Source organism: Poecilia mexicana, unplaced genomic scaffold (assembly GCF_051168715.1).
Source record: "Poecilia mexicana isolate PSO_F unplaced genomic scaffold, ASM5116871v1 scaffold_17, whole genome shotgun sequence".
Lineage (NCBI taxonomy): Eukaryota > Metazoa > Chordata > Actinopteri > Cyprinodontiformes > Poeciliidae > Poecilia > Poecilia mexicana.
In genome coordinates this window covers 26,149,167-26,167,401 of record NW_028263386.1, presented here as the reverse complement: position 1 = coordinate 26,167,401, position 18,235 = coordinate 26,149,167, and the positions used below count along the sequence as shown (strand labels likewise).

Sequence of the window (18,235 nt, the reverse complement as noted above, 5' to 3'; positions counted from 1 at the left end):
AAGCAAACAGACAGTTGAGAAAATGTGAAGGTATTCCACGGCAAACAGCACCTCGCGGGGACCGACGCACCGGGGAAGGAGATAAATCTCAGCTGATTCTAATGACTCATGATGATTTACTGCGCCGTGTATCGCTGAATCCCACTGTTCCCCACTCTGAACAGCTCATGTCACTCATATGACTAATTAATGCCTTGCGATGCCTCAGCCACCATCAATAATCGCCGGGTCACGCAGTCAACATGAAGATGTTTGCCTCATATTTCTATACGGACAAGAACTGAAAACCTTTTTTTTTTTCCTAAGGAAAACGGCATACTACTTAATGAATAACACTACTATTATTGCTACTAGCCACCATTAAAGATGAAACGCAAAATAGTCGATAATAACATAACCTTATGTCAGCTGTAATTGCAGATAATGTTGAAGGGTATGAATTATATATTAAGAGTGCGATTTAAAGTCGAGCTGTATTTTTCTTTGAACATAATGTGCTCTGGAATATGCTGGAAAAGTAAAAAAAAAAATCCTCCTCATTTTAAAAGACTAAGCGAACCCTTCTATTGTTGTTAACAATAGAAATTCCTTTTTTTTCCTCAGCAGGATGATTAATAAGTAATATTTATGCACAAAGCAAACCTAAATTTACATTAAGTGCCGTTGCTCCTCTTTAAAAGCCTTCATCGTTCCTTCATGCTTGTCTGCAGAAGGGAATGAACGACAGCAGCTAATAACCTCAGTTGTTAAACCCAAATAAATGCCTGTGAACAAGGTTGTTTTACTGATTAGTACGGCTTGAGCCAGGGAGGAGGAACTAATCAGCGAAATCAGCGCCTGTTGTCTCTGCTTGGCCACACTCGGGCCTCTGCGGCGCACCAGCTTGCGGCCGCTCCCGAACGGGGACGCCGCAAGAGCCGGCTTGTCCCCCCACCCCCTCGAGCGGGCGATCTGGAGCGTCGGCCCCCACCCGTTGCCTTATCTCTCCCAGGTGCCCTGAGGCAACAGAGGCAGAATCAGTCACCCTCAGCAAACCAAAGGTCTGAGCTGCTGCTGCTGCTGCTTTCACAGTGCACACATGCACACGCTGCAGGCTGACGCCGCCGCTGCCTCCGTAAAAGCTGGGTTTAAGACCCCATGTGAACAGAAGCAGCATCAAGCTCGTGCAGCTGTTATAGGTTAAAGTTTCACTGCTAGCAAAAAAGTTAGGTGAATTCAGGAAAAATGAGGCGCTGAGTTAAAATGGGACAAAGGCTGGAGTACGATCTGTCTGAGCTGGACTTACTGAAAAGAGTTACTTGATGCCAAGGTGTGAAAATGTCTAAGTGCAAATCTTTGCCGATATTCTGCTGCTGTCGAAAATTCACAGTTTCGCAATCGCGGAGTTTCCCTTAAATAAGAAATTAAAGTCACACGTGAAAAAGCTTGTTCACTTGATAAGTCATTAAAAAACATGTAAACAGTTAAAGTATATTCATAATAGCACTCACCATGTATCAGCAAATTTAAGAAATCTCAATCAGTATAGTTGTGTATGAAATTTTGTACAATAAACTAATTCAACTGCTAAACTTTTGCTAGGTCTTATTTAGCACCAGTTCTTCTTGTTTCCAATAGCAAAACACCAAACCAAGTATATCTGGACAACAAGTCTTTGCTTCAAAACAGGCAATTCAAACACGTTCAGTAAAGAGCGTCCAGTGTTTCAGGTTCAGGATGTAAGCTTGCCTTTTTAAGATGACTTTTTGCAGGGCCCTAAGCTGGATGGTCATTTGAGGCACAACAGCAAGTCCACCTCCAAAAGCGAAATTAGTTGAAGCTTTTGGAGTGGTTTAATCAAAGATCCGATTAGGGTGTAGTGGTTTGACCTCAAACAGGTTATTCATGATTAAAAACTCTTCAGTGTGACTCAATTAAAACAATTCTGAAAAGATGAATGGGCCAAAACTCCTCTTCATCAATGTTAAAGACACAACGTCTGTTGTCACAAATGCTTGATGGCAGTTATTGCTTTTAAGGGTTTAGCAACCAAGTTTTTAGGTTTAGGGGTCAATTACTTTTTCACATAACATCAGGTTGGTTTAGATTGTTTGTCTCCTGAATAAATTAAACCAGCATTTCAGGTCATCTATGATTAAAAATAAAAAATAAAAACTGTACATGAAAATGAGTAGAAAGAGAGGAAACGGTACAAACAGTTTCTAAAAGACCCCAAAAGACTAAGTCACAGCAGATGGTAAAGAGACTGCTGATGTGGCCTGGAAGAGGTTTTTACTAGTAAATATTCTGCCTGCAGCTGATTTTAATGGCTTTAATTTAGTGAAATGGTCATTAGATTCTGAGCAAACTCTGAGTCAGAAACAGGACGGAGATGAAAGCCACTGCCACCTGGAAACAACAGTAGTAATGCAAACACTATTTTATAAACCTGTAAATTGGCCTCACATTTCTATTAGAGTTATTTACAGCGCAGTCGACAGTTCATTTTAAAGACAAGTTCTCTGGCCATATATACCAGCCAGTTATATAAGCATATGCATAAATGCTTTTGTACAATGCACTATGACACAGTAAAGTAGAGGTTTGCTCGGCGCTGGGAGTCTCTATTGGTTTACGAAGCCTACAAAGTCCTACGAAGTCCTCATGTTTTCCCCTTTTTCCTACAAACACTTCCTGACAAATTGCTGATTAGTAAAGACCTCTAGTGCCAGATAGATCACTTTGCGTCAGAACTATATGCTTTGCCTTATAGTTCTAAACTATCAGCTATTTTGCGTCAGTTTGCCATTGTCTGTTGGTTTCAAACTGAATAGCCATTAGCTAGGCATTAGCTTCCAAGCTAACCTCAGTTTCCTCAAAGTGAAGATGCTAAAGGACATATCTACTGCTGGTGAGGTATTCTTATAGACATAGCATATTAAAATACATAATTAAAAAAAATACTACTATTTTTGAAACATTTTCACTTTTAAGTTATTTAGTAGTTTGCTGTTTTTGTCCTTTCCACAGTATTTTGGCTAATAGGCCAAAATATGCATCAGTGTAACCACAAACATTTTCAAGTAGCAGTATTATGTAAAATAGACTTTTTTTTAAGCTTTACACCATGTAATAATGTTATTCCCTCATCAAAAACAACCAGAGTGTTACTTTGATTCTGTCACGTATGTTTGAGAAATCAATTAATCTCCATGGCAACCATTTAGCTATATTTAGCTATGCAAAATGCCTGGTTGGACTTAGCCCCGCCTTCAAGACGCAGCTCCTTCTCAGAGCTGCAGCTTTCAAGCTTCTGCCACAAAGAGCAATTCCCCCATTCAACTCCTTCAGACTAGCCAGCAGTATTTAGCAAACATCTGTTGAAACTGCGCATCTGCTGAGTTCATTATTAAAGGTGCGCTTCACTGGAACGCTGGTACAAACGTTGTTAAAGTTTTAATAGAGGAGCCATGTTGAGATGACTTCCTGAAGGTGAAGTTTCTGGAAGAGCAGGAGCTTTTAAAGAGACAGATACCCAATTTTAAAGTGTTAAACTACACAGCACAATTTCTTTTAAGTCATAGTTGACATCAAACAACTGAAGACAAAATGGTTACTTGATTGTGCTATAAATTGGCACAACATGTCTGGAGAATACATGATACTGCCCCTTTAACACAGCTGCCAATAACATTACCGTTAATATTATTGTTATTATAAACAATATAATCTGGTACTGTGCCTAAAAATATGCTTTGCCCTATAGTTCTAAACTATCAGCTATTGTTGAGCTAATTTGTGTTGACCTGATTTTGTCGCACATCAAAGGGGATTCTTAATGTTTACAGCTACAAAATAATTTCTCCACACTTATTTTCTCCAAGGTGCATTTATTTATTCAACACATCCCTATTTATCCATGTAATGTCCTTTCATCTTATGCAACACTTATTTGACGGCGTTTAGGAAAACGTACCGAATGTGGCCCATTTTCGCAGACCTACAGAATCATAAAAGCCGTTAAAACCTCGCAGCCAACACGAGAGAGGATAATGATGCCTACCCTCGAGCTTAAAGCCGACTCCCGGCTCATGTGCCGCCGTAAAACACTGAAATGGCAGCATAAAAAAGGGTTTCCGTTAGCCAGTAACTCTCCTCTCCAAAGCGTGTCGACTCACTAATTCCCAGAGACCAGTTAAGGTTGAAAAAGATCCCATTTGTTCCACAGTTCTCCCCCTTCCCTGGTAAATTTACAACACCCCTGAGATAGGCAAAACTGCTACAACTCAAATCCAGATTTCTGGTCCCCCCCTCCCGCCTCCCAGCCTCACTGCTCTCCACCTCACTCATAAAGCTGCAGCAGAGGTGGAGTCATTCACCCCCTGGGGTAAGAAAACAATGCAGTAGTGGGAACTTTAGAGCATCACCACTAGTGGCATTTAATGCTGTTTTTTTTTCTTTTTTTTTTTTTCTGATCGCCTGCTGGAGCCAAAATGCCACACAACTCTGTATTCTCCAAGTGCTTGGGGAGCTCATGCATGCTGATGTTTTATTCACTTTGTGAGAGAGGGGGCTGAGGGGTATGATGAAAGGGGAGGCATCCCTTGTATCGCACTGACACTTGGAGCCAGCTAGCAAACACATGAAATATTCACAGAAAGAAAATAGCATCATCACCATTGATCAGTGATGATCAACAGTCAATGATGGGGAAAAATAAATCCAGCTTTTAGGCATTTGTAGGAGTGTCAGCGTGTGTTGGGTCAAGGTTTTTTATAATGTCCTTTAATTAGATTACAGGGAAAGAACTTTAGGGTTATTTTTCTAACTATTGAGCATAAAGTTGCACAGTATCTGCCCTTCCCCACCTGTTTTTGCACACTGCCTCGAAAAAAGGGCCGTAATGTTTCCTCTTGGTTACAGGAAAGACGAATTCTGTTTTTTGAACATATTTCTTGTTGCTCAGACTCCAAGCAATCACTCTAATACCCCAATCACACTGCCGTCTACAGCATTTAATTTCAATAGAAGACAGTTAGTAGTCAATTGAGTGGCGAGATGCTGGAAAATAACTCCCTCCAACACATTTAACACTGTAGCACAAAAATCTTGACCACCAGACAAGCCATGTGAACCAGAGACATATGCTCTAGAATCAATGCAACTGGGATAAATACCATTAGCTATAATTGCTCAATATCGATGTTGTTAATTATCAAGCTCACTATCCAGAAGCTTCACTCACCTCTAAATGAAGAATGCTTGAAACCTATACAGGGTTTCACTCAGTGTGTTGGAAGACCACCAGACTTTACTTGCTTCACCTCCCTCTACAGGCTAAGCATTGTTCATTTATTTTAATTAGGAATTTTTATACACCAGTAGCAGTGACAGTTAAGATGGATTAAGCTAGGTTTATAGTTGACACATTGAACTGGGTGCAATTGATGTAAAAGTGGTTTTCTTTTTGCAACTTTCTGGGGGAATCTGCTATTGTAGGGCAGATCTGCTCCTCTTCCAGCTTTTGCTGCACACTGCTGTTGAGATGGCTGAAAGACCGCTACTGCATTCCGACCCTAATGGGCTCGAAACTTGGAGAAGCAACGAACGACAGCAAAAGACAAAACTTTTCTGCCACTCGGGATGAACCCAACACACGAGACGCAACAGCAGGCTAGTGACGCAACTTTCTTGAGTCGCGTCACTAGCCTGCACGAACTTCTACTGGTACGAACTTGAAATTTCACGTGCACCAATTTTGCAAATGATTGTCGTGTAAGTTTCTTAGGAAACGAAGGTAGTGATGTCGCCTCCAGATTGTCAGACACTTTCCAGGAAGGACTAGTTTTGAATTATTTTCAGTTGTGAAAAATAGAGTACAAACCATCAGTGATATTAAGCGAACACTGTTTGTCTGACTGGACACTCTGACTAATTAACAAGCTAATATACACTTATTATTCTTTTGACCTTCACTATAAAGAGCAGAACAATAAAATTTATATTTTGAGCAATAAAGCCTTGAAATGCAAGTTATTGCATAAGCCTGTCGCAATAAATCAATTAATTGCATGATGAATTAAAATGAGCTAAATAATTTATATTTGTATGATTTCTCGTTTTTCACTTGTCTCTCTCTTTCTACCAAAAACAAGATGAAAAAAGTCTTCAGTCTAGTGCTTTGGTCTCAACTAGTCACTTTTTAAAAAAAGACAATTTTGTTTACAGAGACTTTGTAGTTCATTTTATTTGTTTTTTATTATTATTATTTATTTATTTTGGATATTTTAAATGTCTTCCAGTTCCAGTGTAAATTTGTGTTAAAACAACAAAATTATCGTCTAACGCGGTAACTTCTGGGACAATTTATCGTCCAGTAAAATTTGTTTCCGTGACAAGCCTAGTGTTCCAATCAAACTAACAAAATATAGACACAATTTTGGGAAAAGTAAGACTAGGATTAATTGTAACTTTGTGTTTTAGGTCAAAGAAATTAGATCACTTGTTTTTTGTTTTTTTTGTTTTTGTTTTTTAATAAATACCAGGACGTTGTCAAAATATATATATTTTTTATCAAGATGATCACACTGAGAACGTCATACAGGCTCCTGCCTACGAGCTGGATTTGTTCTGGAATGTGTATCTCTCTGGAGTGAACCACAGTGGTTAGAGTTGATACTGATCCTCAGCTTGATGCTTGAGGAGAAGCTCTTTGAACAAGTTGAGCTGACCTAATTCAGTCTTTCTCTGCGGCCGCTCGAATCTGCTTTTACAGGTCAGCAAATAACGGTTTGACTCGATATAAGGACGTACTGAGAGAGCAGAAGAATCCGAACGATCACCCCTGCTGATATCGGGGGAGGGGGAAAAAAAACAGCCAAAACACACAGACACACGTAGATCCTCCAGATTGCTTTATAAAGTCTCTTTCTGAGCGCTCATCCATCTGGTTTATTAGCTTTTAAAATGAGAGGACAGTAAACGCTGACTGTAAATGAGAGAATTATAACATAAAAATGTCAAAGATGCTGAGGCCTTTACTGCAGTCTGGTGGTGCAAACAGGAGGTAAGGCACCAATGTAGCTATCTGCAAACAGGAAGCAGAACCAGCCCAAGGCAGAGGCGCCTGTGTAGGCGGGAACACACCTGCAGGGGGCCCTCAAGAGCAATTAACATGAGCTTATTTCATACAGATTAGAAAAACGAGTGTCTGTATGCAGTTTGCATCATAAGCGTGCTGAAATGACTCATTTGTCACATTGGTGGACATTTATCGTATCGTTTATCATTTATCATGGTAAATTTCTTATCGCAATAAGAATTTTGATTCATGGTTGTCACAATAAATTCTGATTAACGATGTTCAAAACCCTAACAAAGCTGTTCATATCATTAGTTTTACTATTTTTTTTCCCACTGTTTGTTCAGTGACAGCGTCAATAAATATCAATTTACTCGAAACTATGATTAAATGTAGTTACTACATGATTCAAATCACACTTCCTTATGCGACCGGTGTCCTAGCGAAGAATATTGTTACCTTCCTAGAACTATGACCCAAGTCTTTTTTTTGTAACGACAAAAAATATATCCACCTCTTTCTTTCCAAAAGATGTTTTAGGCAACAAAAAAAAGTCATTTTTGGCAAGAAATGACTTAGTCCATTATTTTAGGAAGGTGACGATGTTACAAATGGGAATGTTTTTGAATGGCTATGATTGCTGTGTGATGCAGTCACAGCTTAAAAAAAAGAAAAAAAAGGGATTTTATCGTCACTTTTATCGCAGTAGTACAAGAAAATATTGTGGAAAAAGTCCATATCACCTGCCATTAGTTTATCAGCAAAACAAAAGTTAGGCGATGAAAACCACTCAACTTGTGATATACTTTAACTATACCCCAAAAGCAATCTATTTGATATGGATTTTTAAATGTAACTTTTTGAACTAGATCATCAGTAATTGCTATGTTTATATTTCAAAATCCAATAGAATGCGTACATTTTTGAGCGATTAGCTACAAAGTTACAAGAATGTAAAAGTGTATTTTTAATTCTCCTTTTTGTTTTTTTGTTTTTTTATTTTTTGTGTGTGTGTGTGTTTTGTTGTTGTTTTGTGTCTCTCACTCCTTGGTAGAGCCCCTGATAATCCCTCCCCTTCAAACTCCCAGCTTTTGTACAAACTCTAGCAATAAAAAAAAAGCAGGATGCCACATTCATGCCAACAGCAACCTGCAGGAGAAAAAGAAAAAAATGGCTGTGCCTGCCTGTCTTCCAGCTCAGCTCATTTAAACCCATCTGATGATCTGCCCTTCATGTTTATCCTCAGAGGACAAACATTAGTTAACCCCTGAGCTTTGAGTAACGGGCTCTGGCCTGGGGAAGAGAGTGGGTGTGGAGTGGGGGGTAGCGGGGGTGGTGGTGGTGCTGATCGTCTCTGTGTGGGGAGCCCACTGGGACTCTCAGTGCTGCCGCCGCTGCATTGATTTACTCGCTGACACCAGAACTGATGAGGGATCAAGCTGGCCACGGTCCAGCAGAGGCAGATTGGATGGGGGGAGGAAGGGGGAGTGAGGTGAGGTGAGGCGGAGAGAAGCGGGCGAGGGTGGGCTTCTCCCCTGGGGGCAACGCTCCCCTCCCTCCCTTGTTGATGGAGAGGGCCCGCAGCGCACTTGTTAAGCCATTGACCTTTAATACACACTTGTCATCTAATATGTTACACATGTGCGGGATTGATCCGGCGGGGCGCGCGCGTGCTTAAGGAGCCACCGGCCCGGCGCAGGTCGGTCGGTTACAGAGCAGCGCGCGCGCGCAAACCTCCTCCGGAGCGCATCATTTGCGTCCTCACGGTGACGGTGGAGGGACGATCCCCCTCCCCTCCTCTGTCCCCCCACCCACCCATCTCCTCGCTGCCTTCCGTGGAGGGAAACCGAACCTCCTCAGCTGTGGGGAGGATAGGCGGGGCAGGTGGGGCATCCTCGCTCCGCTAGCTGGTGTGACAACAAGGACAATAGCAACAGGGACAAGTCCCAAAAGCCGCATCGGAAACACCGGGGGCGGGGTGTCATCACGGAATAACTCCTAACCCACCAACTGGGCTGTGTTAGTGGGTTTAATTAAGGAAAACAAAAGCGGCTCCGGTTTCTCCCACTGAGACAATAAACATCAGGTAAACTGGAGACATGGAGTGGACTGCTCTGGTTCAGTTCGTACAGTGGCTCTCTTTCTTTTTTTCTTTCTTTTTCCCCAAACAGTCTATTCTTTATACCAACAAACAAGCAAACAAAAAAAAGCAGATATTAAAAATAATAATAATTACAAAAGAATCAAACGTCATACCTTCTACAGCCAGGACCACAGGGACAACAAGGCTGCACACCCAAAGCAAGTAATCCATTGTCATAAACCAGGCGCTTGCAACATGAAGAAAGGTGTGCAGACTGGACCCCCCTCGGACGGACTGGGGACTCAAACGCAGAGAGCCGCAGCAGAAGCAGCAGAGCTTTTTCTTCTCATGTCTTCAGCTGGGATTGGGGGGGGGGGGCGAGGAGAGAAGGAGGTGGAGGGGGTACGGGGGGTCTTAGAGCCCCGATCAAGCGCACAAATCCTCAATATAAAACCATGCAGGCTGGTGCCGTTATTACTCCTCCGGGGTGATGAATGTCGCGCCGCTTCACAGTCTCATTCTCTTTGTGTGACTTTACCGACAGCGAGCTCCGCTCCAGGGGCGCATCTCCGCGCCGAAGGCTCTCCCGGGGCCCAAGGGGGAGGAGGCGAGGTACCGGAACCCCGGTGGGTGAAGTCCTCTTCTGCGCAGAGGGACCCGAGAAGCGGCACCCTATCCAGCTCCGCCAGGATGGTGCTCCTCTGCGAGGGATGTGCGTCGGAATGGCAATAGAGACCGAAAGAGGGTGGAGGAGGGAGGGATGGGGGGGGGGGGTGCTCAGCAGCAGCAAGGCAGACATAATTAGTCCAATGCTTCCTTGTAAGACTTTCAAAATAAGAGCACACAAATAACAAAAATAAGAATAATTAATGCATTAACTGAAACAAATTTACTGTGCAGGTCCCCCTTCCACAGTTTTTGCTGCATACTGCTGGTCAGTTGGCTGAAAGAAAGAATGTAAACTGCTGTTTAGAAATATCTTCTTCCCAGTTGGAAAGGTAAAATTGTCATATTAAATGAAAGGCTTGAAAACTACTTCCCTACAATAATATTTATATATCACTTAAAAAAATGTTTTGACTGTGCTGTATATACAAACGTCAAGTGATAGATGTATCTGGTGTTTATTTGTAATTGGGTATCAAAATCCCAGTGTACCCCTGTTATTTGATGGGGTTATAAATACCCCAAATGTCAGAAAGCAACTAAAATCCTCAAATACTTGAGAGAAAAAAATGGGTGTTATGCTGTTTTTCATTTTTCTAAATGTTACAATTCCAAGCTAAATGTTTAACTTGCTAATTCAGTATTTAGCTATTAAAATAGATACCACACTAAAGGTTTAGATCTGAGCTAAATGTTTAATTTATTTTCCAAGCTAAGTATTTAGCGCTAACCTAAATATTTAGCTAGCAAGCTAACCTAACTAAATATTTAGCTAGCAATATTTAAAAAAAAGTCACATATTTAGAGATGTGACATTTATAAATGTATTAATGACATGGTGAAAATATGCCATTTTTGGTTTACTTAGCATATCGTATGGGAAAAATGGTTTTGAAGTTTGTTTTTTCTTATTGTGAAACTCTAGCTTTGAGGCAAAAGAAGAAGAAAGAAACTCCCCACACAGGATCAGATATAATCTACTTCATCATAACCAAAGATGCCACAACTTAACAAAGTCTGACGTCACTGATTGGAAAATAAGGCTTTTACTTTGTAGTGAAAACCCCCCAAACTTCCGTCCGTGTCCCAGCTCTTTAAACCGAGCTCGACGCAGCCGTGTGCGCTCGTGGAAGTGGGTGCAGGACAAAAGAGTGTTAAGGTGGGAGGAAGAGGAGGTGGTGGCGAAGGAGACTTCTTAGTGTGCCCGCAGACTCGTACCTGCCAGACGGCCGCCGCTGCGCTTAACACCGGCCTGAAGGTTGCGCACAGCGCCGTTGCAGCGCCGATCGATGGTGGCATTAAATGGACTGCGGTCATACCGGCGGAGAATGTCAGCGAGAGCCGTGAACAGACAGCGCTTCCCGCGGCTTATTGAGTGGCCCGGGTGGCTGATACTCCATAATAACCATCTGATTTGAGCTCAGCCACACTGGATTTAACAGAACCAAACCCACAGATTTCACTTAGTCTCAGCATGAACCGCTGCTATGGGCGTAATTGGATATTAGGAGGGATAACAAAAAGAAGGAATGGGTTGAATCGTTTTACAGCAGTCAGTAAACTTTTAGCAGGGTTGTGTAGGAGCTTCTGGTAGGCCTATTGGGGCCTATCAAAATTTCAGTTTTAAACTACAAGTTATATGATACTGTTTATTAGATTAAAATAATTTAAAAGTGATTCCAGAGAACGTGACTGGAGTTTTCTCTCCACTGCTGAAGCATGAAGTGAATCAGTGATGACCCTTTCTTACCTGTTGCTCCACACTGCTGGTCAACTGGCTGAAAGAAGGCTACCTAACCTCACCCAACAGTTTTACTCAAATAATGCTGTTTTAAGTCATCCTTACCTGTGCACTGCAGGTCAGCTGGCTGTTAGAATGACACTTAAGGTGCATTCATACCACCTCTAGCCCACTTTATCCAAACTCTAGTTCATTTGCCTAGAAAGTCCAGTTTGTTTGGTGTCAATATGCAATTGAACTTTGATGCCGTCCAAAAAAGTGAACTCTGGTCCTACAAACCTAGGTCTTTGTTTGGTTGAAGTGAACTCTTGGTGCAGTTCCAATGCATATGTGAATGCTAAGCACACCAGAAACCGCTCCAAAAGCAAGAAGCGAACTACAGCGCAGGGAACTGTGGGTAAATACAATCAAAACACATGCATGAGTCTAGCATTAATGGGAGAAATGGCTCACAGTCTTTTGCCAAAGATAAAAGAGAAATCCTCCAACAGCTAAAATCTGACACCACTCCATTTTGTCACAATTGATGACATACAAGCTAAAGGTCCCCACACACTCAGACCTCCATGGAGGTCCGCGCATACTCAAAGGGATGTCCGCCAGACACGTCGCGGAAAGGTGCATTTTTATGACAGCATATTCTGATTCCCTCATCAGAAACATGCCTGGAGCGTCGCCTTGATTGTTTTCATGCATGTTTGAGAAATCCTTGAATCTCTAGAGGCAACCATTCAGATGTGCAAAAACTCCTGGGTTGACCTAACGTGTCTTTGAGGACTTAGCTCTTCCTCAGAGCTGCCGTTTTCAAGCTTCCGAGCTTCTACTTTACAGAGCAACCCTCTTCTAAGATTCCCCCATCAGCTCCTTCAGACTAGCCAGCAGCAATTAGCAAAAACCTCGTGGAACTGTGCATCTGCTGAGCTCATTATAGGAGCTACTTCTCAGTGCAATGGTGGTAAAAAAGTTAAAGGGTTAATAGAGGAGCCATGTTGTGATGACCTCCTGAAGGTGGAGTTTCAGAGACAGAGTGTCTTAAAGAAACAGAGGCCCAATTTTAAGGCGTTAAATTATGAAGTCAAATTTCTTTTAAGTTACATTTTATTTATAGGAGTTTTTTTTATAACAACTGAAGGTAACAGTTACTTGATCAAATGGATTGTGTTACCCCACATAGAGTAGTAGTATGCTATTTGACACATTAACCATGTTTATTTCAAACTAATCACTTTAGTATGTTTGGTAACACTTTATTTGAAGGGGGTTGAATAAGACTGTCATGACTCTGTCATAAACATGACATAACACATGTCATGAACATGAATAAGCCTTCATGAATATTTATGACTGTCATAAAGCGTCATTCGGTAAATTATGACACTTTTAATACAAAGTTGACATTATTCAAAATGCCTTTGTTATGACAACTTGACATTAACCAAGAAATCATTACTGATATAAATTAGTTATAAAAGTATTACTGATTGCACTTTAAAAATTAGGTAACTTTATGTTATTAAAGGTAAAGTTTAAACAGTAATGATTTCCTGGTTAATGTCAAGTTGTCATAACAAAGACATTTTGAATAATGTCAGCTTTGTATTAAAAGTGTCATAATTTACCGAATGACACTTTATGACAACAGTCATAAATATTCATGAATTCATGAAATATTCATGTTCATGACAGATGTTATGTCATATTTATGAAAGTGTCATGACAGTCTTATTCACCCCCCTTCAAATAAAGTGTTACCGTATGTTTTTATAGAAAAATAAATAAATGCCATAGATACTTACATGCTGTTGAGCTATTGTTATTGAGATATTGCAATGTGATTTTATGAAATTATTTTAAGAGCTGGAGGCATCATCTTGCTTTTCCGTTCCAAATCAAAGAAATTACATAATGTCACATTGTATTTCAAACTGTGTCCACAGTGACATTGTGGCATATTTACTGACTTTTCATCCAGTTGAGACTCATACCAGCCCCTGCCTACAGCTCTGTGCCACCACAGACACACTTTCCTGGAGCAGATCATATTTGTCTCTGAGCAGTTTATGAAACAGGATCCAGTTTACCAGTGGTGGTACCATCTCAGCCAAGCCCTGACAGACACTTCCCTCATTAGTTCTTGTCATACTTTGACCTTTCGCAGTCTCTGTCTCTCACATTCTCTCCCTTTTGGCTCCCTTTTCCACCAGATCCCAAACCCTCGTCTTTTGTCCCTTGATGGGTTCCAGAGGAGCGTGTGTATGCGTGTGTGTGTGTGTGAGCTGGTAGTATAGCGCTCAGCTCAGGGACAGGGCTCCCCTTCACACTTCCAATTCATCTGACTGTGAGCCTCTGTTCCCACTGAGTCTCCACACAGGAACACACACACACACACACACACGCACACGCACACACACACACACACACACACGCACACACACATGCACACACACACCCCCACACACTCAGAGTCCAACCTCTTCCCAAAAGAAAAAAAAAACTGCTCATGACGTCCCCCCCTCTCCCCAGGCTTCAGACACACACTTCCAAACAGTCCCCCCCTCCCCACCCCGCCGTCCTCACCTCCCTAACTTCCTTTGTCTCTCAGGCTTTGTGTACTAATTAACTACAGTTCAGCTCCCAGCAGGACGGGGTTAGCCCGCGCCACCAAAACCACTGACGGACAGCTCTTTTTAACCAGCAGAAAAGAGGGAAAAAAAGAGGAGGAGGAGGAGGAGGAGGAGAAGAAGAAAACAGCTGTCACACCGGCATCAGCACAGTCATCATGACCAGGTGATATTAAACGCTGTCTGCTGCTGCTGCACAGTTCTTTCTAATTAGTCTTTTTTAATATCCCCCACTGACTGCTGATTGCTTGTTTGTGTGTGTTTTCTAAGAAGCTCCTCGGAGACCCACGGCGAATCGGACAAATTTTTTATTTATTTTTTTACAAATCTACTTTTGAATTCATCTTTCAATCCCCCTGGTATCTCGGAAAAACACAGCGTGTGGAATGTTTCTAATTAATGGCTCAAAAAGCCAATATAAATCCAATCTCAACCCCTTTTCTTGTGTGTGTTTCTCACTCTTAATAAACTTCCATTTGATTTATTGCTGAATAAAGATGAGGGGGGAAAAATGTATTTGCAGCAGTGGTAGAGATATGGAGAATTGCAGGAGCATAATCGCAAATGGAGAAATTTTAGAAAAAGATAAAACTTTTAACTTTAGAACCTTTCTCTAGTGGGGAACCATTTTATGAAAAAAATGTTGTTTTGTCCAATATCCCACAGCTTTGGGATGCCGGCCAGGGGGGGCTTACTTATAAATATAGAGACAAAGTCATCAAGTTAGCAACAGTGAGATAACGGTGAAAAGTTTGTTTTGAAAATAACTTTTTAGCAGCTATTAAACATATTTTTCTTCTGTTTTGAAAAATAGTGTTTTTTATTGGTCTGTTACATTCTAATTTGGAATATCATGTTTTCACTACCTATAAGTGGAAAATCCTAGTTAACAGAAATAAAGGCTTTCAAACATCCATCTGTCTGCTATTAACCCATATATGTTTCACTTAGTAATAAATTTCCCAGAACAAAACCAGCAATTAATTTCATTCCTGTAATTTATTGAATGGGTCTGCAGTGAAAATGGAGAGGAAAAGCCCATTTTAACAGTAAGAAAACTCCAGCAGAACCAGAGCCTGGCCCAGCCATCTGCTGCGGGTTTGAGATGACTGTGCAGAAACACACACACACACACACACACACACACATACACACACAAAAGTAAAGACCATAGCACAGGAGTACTTTCTATAGCTGCATTTCCACTGAGCATTACCCAAACTGAAATTATGAAAATAAATGTGCTTAACGAAAAACTGCAAATGTAAAAAAAAAACAAAACTTTTTTTTAATAAAAAGTTTTTCAGTAATATGAGGTGGTTTTTCAGCTGTATTGTTTATATTTTCCACAGGAGTCACATGATCAGCAGCCGGATCCTGCTACCAGTGAAAATACTGAAGAAGATTACAGGAAGTGTTAGGAGGAGGATGTTTTTTTTTTTTTTTTTTTTTGGGGGGGTGTGGGGGGTTCTGGCTCACAAACATCACACAGTTCATGAAAGGTTGTGTGTCATTTGAAGGCATGGAATTTTTAGCTCTTCTTTAAAATAAATGATTACAATTTCCCTATGTGCCGCATACGTAGCCTCTCCCACGTAGGCCTGTCACTAAATAAGACGCTGATGTCTCCTGTAATGGTTGATGAACCCAGCGTCATGGACGACTGAAGAATATATTACCTATTGTGGAAAAACAGCAACTGTGAAAATTGTGTTTTCCGACACTGACAGAACAGACAAAGGTTTGCGCACATTTGTAATGGAAACAGCTAGTGCTTAAGAAAAAGTGCATCATTAATGAGGGTAGAAGCTCCTTCATTGGCTTCATTAAGTGGAGAAACACAACTAAACAGTTTATCTCTGAGTTGTTCCCATGTAATGTTAAATATTTAAATTAAGTGCTGGTAATTTACCAATTGTCATACTCTGAACTTTCTACTTATCCCTCACATGTCAGATGTAACAGCAACCCGCAGTGTGTGCTTCATGCTACCTTTTTTGTTTTTGTCGTGCTCCAGTGATTTCATCCCATCACCAAGTGCAGACCAGGTACATTTTGGGTTGTTGTCGTTGTGTGGATAAAAGATTTCTTGTCTCAAAATGACCCGGTGTTAATGAGAGGAAGGAAAACCTGTGTCCTTATGTGGCCAAGGACTGGAGAGCTTTAACATTTATGTGTACATAACTACCACTATTGTAATTGGCATGCATAAAGGAATTTGTGGGGGTGGAGTAACCAGAGCTTCCTCTGATCCAGGGGCGCTCAGGCTTTTAAATGCAACCCTGACCTCTGCTGTCAATACTTTGTAAAATTCCTCCTCTACAGAATGATGATGCATAATCATCATTAATCTCTTCTGCTCTCTCCTCTTCAGCTCAGTTATGATTTTTTTTGTCACCAGGGATGTCAATAAATATTTTTGCGTCTGTACCGGGGTTATAAAAAGTCTGGGTTTTTCATTATAATTTAGTTTTATTTTGTTGTGACTTTGTCTAACTCAGTTTGAATAATTTTAGTGTGTCTGCTAGCTTTTAAAGGTTATTAATTAAATATTTAGTTTAGTTTTCAGTTACAGTATACTACTAGTAGTAGTTACCAGTACTATAGTAACTATAGTACTACTAGTAGTACTATTAGTATTACTACTTACCATAACTAATGAAAACCAAACATTTAATTAATAATTTAAAAACTATCAAACACACTCTAAAATTATTCAAACTAACTGAATTAGACAAAGTCACAATAAAATAAAACTCACATAGTCACTAGTTATATTATAACTAGTAGTACTTACTAGTTATTCTGTAGCTAGTAACTAATACTAGATACTAGTTGTTGCTACTAGTATCTAGTAGTAACAACAGAATTCAAAAAGGTCAAGTGTTGTATTGTGAATATATATACATTGATTGCATTTTGAACACTCAGCAGAAGATGTTATTTTAAAAAAAAACATGTTCACTTATTGTTGGACTGACTCTGGTGTTTTCTCGCAAATTTTGCTGTTGCCATTTTGGGGACTAGAGTAAGGAGGATTATGGAGTGCCTTAATTTGCTTGTGTAGGGAAACAAAAATCAATTTCACATCAGTTCGAAAAGCTAATAAACAGATTCATAAACACATAGAACACATATAGTTTTAATATAGTTTAGTTTTTTAAAATATATAAATAATATAGTTCCAGTTAGTTATTGTTTTTCCCCATTAATTACCGTTTTTATTTATTTGAGTTGACGAAATTTAAGGTTTTGCTATTTCTCTAGTTTTGGCTATCTATAATAGCGTTGGTCTGTACGCCAAACTCATGTAAAGACATAAAAATGTGTCTAGACAGCAAAAGCACATGAAATATTCCAGAGTTCATCCATGCTCCGTTCAGGTGTTACCTCAGCAGAAAAAACATAAAGTTCCCCAGCTCAGACAGGATCAACAGGCTAGCTAAATCCCAAAGCTACACTGACGTTACCAGTGGGCCGGCTGGACCGCGCGCCTCTGCTGCCACTCTGACAGGTGGAATAAAGAAATGCCGACCCACAGACTCTTCCCATCCAGCAGCAGATGAGAAACCAGTTTCTAAGCTCCAGCAGGGGCCGAGGGGAGGAGGGAGGGGGGGAAAAAAAATACATATTTCACAGAGCGTGGAGCAAAGTCCTGAGGAGCCGGGGATGAGGTGGAGGGAACGAGAACTAGCTGAGAGAGACAGGAATGTTAAGTTGACAAGAAGGGGACTGCAGAAGAACATCTCCACAAAGCGAGCTGCGTGTGTATTTTGAAGTGTGACCGGTTCGACTCGTGCGAGTGCAGCTTCGTGCGCATGTAGCGTTCGCGGATTCATCTTACACACATGCCGCTATTTCTTTCTTTTTTTAAAAATCAATATTACATGAATTCAGCAAGCTCCTAATCCTCAGAGCTTAAGCTCTTTGCATGTTATATGTTTCTCCCATGCAGCACCTAAATTTAAATACATATATAGAATGATTTTTTTTTTTAAAGAGCAAAATCCATATTCATTCTACAGATGCATAATTTAGTATAATTACAAACTGAAAGGCCATGA

The 18,235-nt window shown here is 40.7% G+C and overlaps 1 protein-coding gene across 2 annotated transcripts in view; it reads right to left on the bottom strand.

Moving 5' to 3' along the window:
• ephb3a (eph receptor B3a) overlaps window positions 1-9,856 on the bottom strand; it is a 62,786-nt gene extending 52,930 nt beyond the window's left edge. For both annotated transcript variants that reach the window (XM_088014381.1, XM_088014380.1), the window contains exon 1: window positions 9,317-9,856. In XM_088014381.1, the coding sequence (XP_087870507.1) occupies window positions 9,317-9,380 (64 nt within the window). In that variant the 5' untranslated portion in view covers window positions 9,381-9,856. The remainder of the gene's footprint in view (window positions 1-9,316) is intronic.
• Between the last annotated feature and the right edge of the window lie 8,379 nt (window positions 9,857-18,235).